The 6,293-nt window shown below is 34.7% G+C and overlaps 1 protein-coding gene across 1 annotated transcript in view; it reads right to left on the minus strand.

Moving 5' to 3' along the window:
• Positions 1-252: 252 nt before the first annotated feature.
• Positions 253-6,293, minus strand: part of LOC113100013 (NLR family CARD domain-containing protein 3-like) — a 37,790-nt gene continuing 31,749 nt past the window's right edge. The window contains exon 6 of the mRNA XM_026264890.1: positions 253-908. Coding sequence (XP_026120675.1) covers positions 902-908 — 7 coding nt within the window. The 3' untranslated portion in view covers positions 253-901. The remainder of the gene's footprint in view (positions 909-6,293) is intronic.

Here is a 6,293-nt window from a genome sequence, read left to right on the forward strand (position 1 = left end):
AGAAAGAAATGAGAACAAACAGCAAAACCGCTGAATCGTTTGCGAAGTTAAATGAATCAGATTTTTCAACGACTCAGTTGATTCAACTCACTCATTAAACAGTCACTTGCTGCCACCTACTGGCAGTTGTAGTTTCATATTTAAAAAAGTGTAACGAGTCCAATGAAGGCGAACCGTTGTGAGAACCCAAGTGCAGTTTATTTACAGAGTGATCCAAAATCCAAACAATAAACAAACAATAAACAAAGACTTGACTTGAACAGACTTGATTTGACGAGGCATGAACAGAGTAGACTCACCGACAGCAGGTTACAACATTAATACATGACAAGGGACAGTGGCAAAAACATGAGTACTTATAACAGACAATGAGGGTCACATGACATGAACAAACTAATGAGCAAACTGATAATCACATGACAAGACAATAAACCAATCAGAACATGATACATCCACAAGGCAGAGATACATGAGGGCAAGGGAAGTATGACACACAGGAAGAAACAAACTACAAAATAAGAGACATGAAAACAAGAACATGAAACAAAACCCAAACACCACATTACAAAAAGTATCTTATTTCATTTTTGCAATCATTAAATATTTCTATATTAAAATGTTATATTTAAACATAACATTTATACACAATCCATCTATAAAATACCTGACAGACAGCACCGGTAATATAAAAGTACACCATGTCCAGTTTAAAACAATACCTTATTCTTATCTGTATGATCAAAAATGATCAAAGTATTTTTAGTTCTGTTCGCGGTCATCAAGAAAATACGAGACAGACCGCACTGATGCTTCGACCCCAGGGGGTTAATGTCCAGGTGACAGTCTTGTTCAAGACGTGTTGTTTTGATTCAGTTGTTTGGAGCTCGTGGAGTTTCCACTGTCAAATACTGTACAATAAATAGAAAGATAAAATACACTAAGATCTGCTTTAATACAAGATGATAAATGAAAGCATTGACTCAGTAACTTACAGTAGTTTCTTCAGTTTACATTGTGGATCCTGCAGTAGAGCAGAGAGCAGCTTCACTCCTGAGTCTCCTGGTTTATTACCACTCAGATCCAGTTCTGTCGGGTGTGAGGAGTTTGATCTCAGAGCTGAAATCAGAGCAGCACAGCCTTCCTCTCCAATACTGCAGTTAATCAGCCTGCAGAGAGAGAAGAACATGAATGATCTCTGAGACGGTGTTTAAGTTTTAGTGTTGGAGTGTGTTTGTGTGTGTTTGTATGAGCTCTACTTTTTCTATACACCAGGATCAGTGCTATAGAGATTTTAACTTGCCAGCAGCTAAAACATTGAGGTTAAATGCACTCTACCCACATGATTCATGATTGTTATACTGAACTAGTCAATCTGTCATTTTTGTAATTTATCTGTATGTTTAATTTAGTGTATTACAGTAACAATGTAAAGTCTTCAAAGAGCTGTAAAATTGCAGTAAACTACAGGCAAATGTGCTGCCAGTTTTCTACTTTTAATTTAAAGGACAATTTTCATTACACTGTAATTCTATAAGCAGCATGTATATGTATATATATATATATATTATATATATATATATATATATATATATATATATACACATACATATACATATAAAGAGAGAGAGAGCGCGAGAGAATACTTTATATGTGAAGCTGCCAATTAATTAATGTAAATTTATAATTTTTGGGCACATTCAGTATAATCATTGTATTTTATCATTTACATTTTGATGTTTAAATTAATCGATCACCCTAAAATTTAAATTGTCATAATTTTCTTCCCTCCATGTTGTTTCTAACCTGTATGAGCTTCTTTCTCCTGTGAAACAAAACATGATATTTTGAAATTTGTTGGCAACCAAAGTTTTGTGCACCATTGCTTTCCATTGAGTGGACACAAACATTTCTCAAAATATCTTCAGACATATTTTCCAGAAAAAAAGGCGTCCTGTTTTGAAATGCGTTGAAAAAAAGTAAAGTGATGGAATCATTTTTGGGTGAACTATCCCTTTAACATGAAATGTTTTTGTTTGGCAGTATTTTCACACAGTTTGTTGTGCTCAATAATATAATAACACTCACCATAGTTTCTCCAGTTTACAGTGTGGATCCTCCAGTAGAGCAGAGAGCAGCTTCACCCCTGAGTCTCCCGGTTTATTCCAGCTCAGACCCAGTTCTGTCAGGTGTGAGGGGTTTGATCTCAGAGCTGAAATCAGAGCAGCACAGCCTTCCTCTCCAACACTGCAGTTAATCAGCCTGCAGAGAGAGAAGAACATGAATGATCTCTGAGACTGTGTTTAAGTTTTAGTGTTGGAGTGTGTTTGTGAGTGTGTTTGTATGAGCTCTACTTTTTCTATAAACCAGGATCACTGCTATAGAGATTTTAACTTGCCAGCAGCTAAATCATTATTTTAAATGAACTCTACCCACATGATTCATGATTGTGATGCTGAACTAGTTTATAATATTATATAGGTGATAGTGTTAAAATAAGAGTAACTTTTTAGTATAACTATGACATATATTTTACTTGAGGTTCAGTTCACTTAATTTGGATTGAGTTTAAATATTATTGTAGCTCTATGTTTAATCTGACTCTAATTTTCAAGCGATTATTAAATGTAGAATGTGTTTCTAATTAGTAACTAATCACAAATATTGCTTAAAATTAATTGAGGTATTTTATTATTCTGGACATCCTATTAATTTGTAAGTCTTATGGCTCTTACTTCTGGTCTCAGTTCCTTCCAGCTATTTTTAACTGTACAAAACAGCTTGTTCTGCTGCTTGATATTACAAATTGGTGTGTCTTGCCATATTATTTTAATGTATTATCTTAATTATGAACACACTGGTCTGTAGTGCAAACAGTTTTACCGTTTACTGCGCTTTGTAATTCTCATTTCCTTATTGCAGCTAATGAACTAGAAGTCTCACCCATCGCTTACTTCTGCGTTGAAGGATAAGGTGGATACTTTCAGTTATTGATTCATCAGGGACCCGTTGTCACATCTGAGTCTCACACCGACCGGAGGTCATGGATCTCACTTTTACAAACTCTCCGGTCTGAACTGAACAGATTCACTACAAGGTTAACTTATACCTTCAAAAGAAGGGTAACTTATATCTTTAAATCACTCATCTACTGCTTGCTCAGAACAAAAATGTAGTTTGTTAGTCACTTCAGCACAACTTGCTAAGTCAGTGCTAGACAGAAATCAAAAGGTCTCTGATGATGTTCCTGCTGCTCCATTCATCCATGAGCCTTTAGTCTGTTCTGTCCTGGACATAGATTTGAGGAAACATCAGCCTCCACATGATCTACTAGTCATGATGAGTTCAGAAGAGATCAGAATAAACCAAATATAATGTTTTATTTGTCAAGTAAGAATGTTTTATGCTAACTACATAATTAAACAATAAGTATCCAATTCAGAGATAATAAATACATAACATCAGTTGCTCAAAGATGAATCTAAGAGTGAGAGGTTCAGACCAGACAGCAGAAAAAGTAGCATTTATTAATGCTGTTCCTCTTATATAAATACTCCTCAAACAGAGTAAAATGTTCAAGACTTGGTGCTACAGTATGTAGAAAAACACTACAGTGCTGGTTTTATACAAGGCTCCAACAAAATATTGCAATGAGTACATGTAAATCTGTTATTTATGGATTAGAGAAAGATGGTCAATCAGTCATTTTTGTAATTATCTGTATGTTTGGACACACCTTCTCATTCAAAGAGTTTTCTTTATTTTCATGACTATGAAAATTGTAGAGTCACACTGAAGGCATCAAGGGCTATTTGACCAAGAAGGAGAGTGATGGGGTGCTGCACCAGATGACCTGGCCTCCACAGTCACCGGACCTGAACCCAATCGAGATGGTTTAGGGGTGAGCTGGACCGCAGACTGAAGGCAAAAGGGCCAACAAGTGCTAAGCATCTCTCGGGGAACTCCTTCAAGACTGTTGGAAGACCATTTCAGGTGACTACCTCTTGAAGCTCATCAAGAGAATGCCAAGAGTGTGCAAAGCAGTAATCAAAGCAAAAGGTGGCTACTTTGAAGAACCTACAATATGACATATTTTCAGTTGTTCCACATTTTTTTGTTATGTATATAATTCCACATGTGTTAATTCATAGTTTTGAGGCCTTCAGTGTGAATCTACAATTTTCATAGTCATGAAAATAAAGAAAACTCTTTGAATGAGAAGGTGTGTCCAAACTTTTGGTCTGTACTGTATATATAATTTTCTTCCCTCAATGTTATTCCTAACCTGTATGAGCTTCTTTCTCCTGTGAAAAACAAAACATTTATAATTTGAATATTGTTGGCAACCAAAGTTTGTGCACCATTGCTTTCCATTGAGTGGACACAAACATTTCTCAAAATATCTTCAGAAATATTTTTCCACAAATAAAGTCATAATGTTTTGAAATGCCTTGAAGAAAAGTAAAGTGATGACAGAGTTTTAATTTTTGGGTGAACTATCCCTTTAACATGAAATGTTTTTGTTTGGCAGTATTTTCACACAGTTTGTTGTGCTCAGTAATATAATAACACTCACCATAGTTTCTCCAGTTTACAGTGTGGATCCTCCAGTAGAGCAGAGAGCAGCTTCACTCCTGAGTCTCCTGGTTTATTACCACTCAGATCCAGTTCTGTCAGGTGTGAGGAGTTTGATCTCAGAGCTGAAATCAGAGCAGCACAGCCTTCCTCTCCAATACTGCAGTTATACAGCCTGCAGAGAGAGAAGAACATGAATGATCTCTGAGACTGTGTTTAAGTTTTAGTGTTGGAGTGTGTTTGTATGAGCTCTACTTTTTCTACACACCAGGATCTGCACTATAGAGATTTTAACTTGTCAGCACAAGCACAAGCTAAGAAACTAATCAAAATGCACTCTACTCACATGATTCACAATACTGAACTAGTTTATCATTATCATTCTTCAAACCTTTTGTAGTATTGTACATGCAATAATGTTAAAATATTAAGAGTAACATTACAGTATAACTATGACATATTACTCTGGTGTTTATGATTGTGGGGAGGTTGAGAGGACAGGTGTATTTGGAAAATAGACATCACTTTTTTTGTCTGTGTGTGTGTGTGTGTGTTCACTGCTGTGTGTGCACTGCTGTGTGTGTGCACTTTGGATGGGTTAAATGCAGAGCACAAATTCTGAGTATGGGTCACTATACTTGGCTGTATGTCACGTCACTGTCACATACTGGTGAGTCTTTAACCTCGAGTGTGAGATAAAAGGCCATCCTTGCCACCTCATATTTTTCTATACATTTCTATATCCCTGTAGAAGTTGCATTCAATATTCCTTTGTCTGAAATCTCTGAGAGACTTGTGTCTTTATGCTGATGGTACTCTAATACTGTTCTGCAGTAATGAGAGAAGCACTTCCAGATTCTAGCAGTCACTGCAGCTGTGATATTAAAAACATCAAAATATTGAAATTAATTAGATGTAATTAATTTTATTTGTTCATTACATTTATTTTAACACTCAAGCATCCTTTAGATAGCGGCCCTTAATTTGTCCTTCGAAGGTCTCAGCTGTGATCCCATTTGTTTTTTCAATAAATGTCATATTACCGTCTTCAATAAAATAAAATCTAAAGATTTATGCATTTTTTGTGGTTTTTGGTGTTTTTTATTATTTATTTAGCCCTGAAAGTACCATATTTTATGTTAAATATGCTTATTTTATGTAATATTTAATATTTCACAGGCATTTCTTCTTTCAAACACAAACCACTCAAATATGCAATACTTTACATTTTCTGAGTGCTGATTTTGTTCTGACTGTTATCTATAAGATAATAAGGTTTCTGACTGTCAAACGAGATGCAGTCTCTTTTATTAACTTTATTTGATAACATAATTTATAACTGTAACTGTACAATTTAACATAATTATAATAGGTTTGCATTAATTAAAAGATCAGTGTTTGCATTCATGTGTGTTTTTAATCAAGGTTTATGTTTTCTGCAGCATAAATCATTATCTGTCTATAAGCAACATTTATATTGTTACGAATTATTTTGCATTAATTATCAGAAAAAAACAAACATTAAAATGAGTCATGTATTAATTGTTTCATTCTACAGCCCGTTTTTTTTTTTTTTTTTCATTTAAAAAATGTTTGATGTAAAATATTAAAATATATGGTGTGAAAAACAATGATGAAACAAACTGATGTATGTGCACAATTGAGAAATGGATACTTATGAAGATAAATTGCAGCCCACGTCTCACAACGTAAATATTTCT

This window comes from Carassius auratus, unplaced genomic scaffold (genome assembly GCF_003368295.1).
Source record: "Carassius auratus strain Wakin unplaced genomic scaffold, ASM336829v1 scaf_tig00217103, whole genome shotgun sequence".
Lineage (NCBI taxonomy): Eukaryota > Metazoa > Chordata > Actinopteri > Cypriniformes > Cyprinidae > Carassius > Carassius auratus.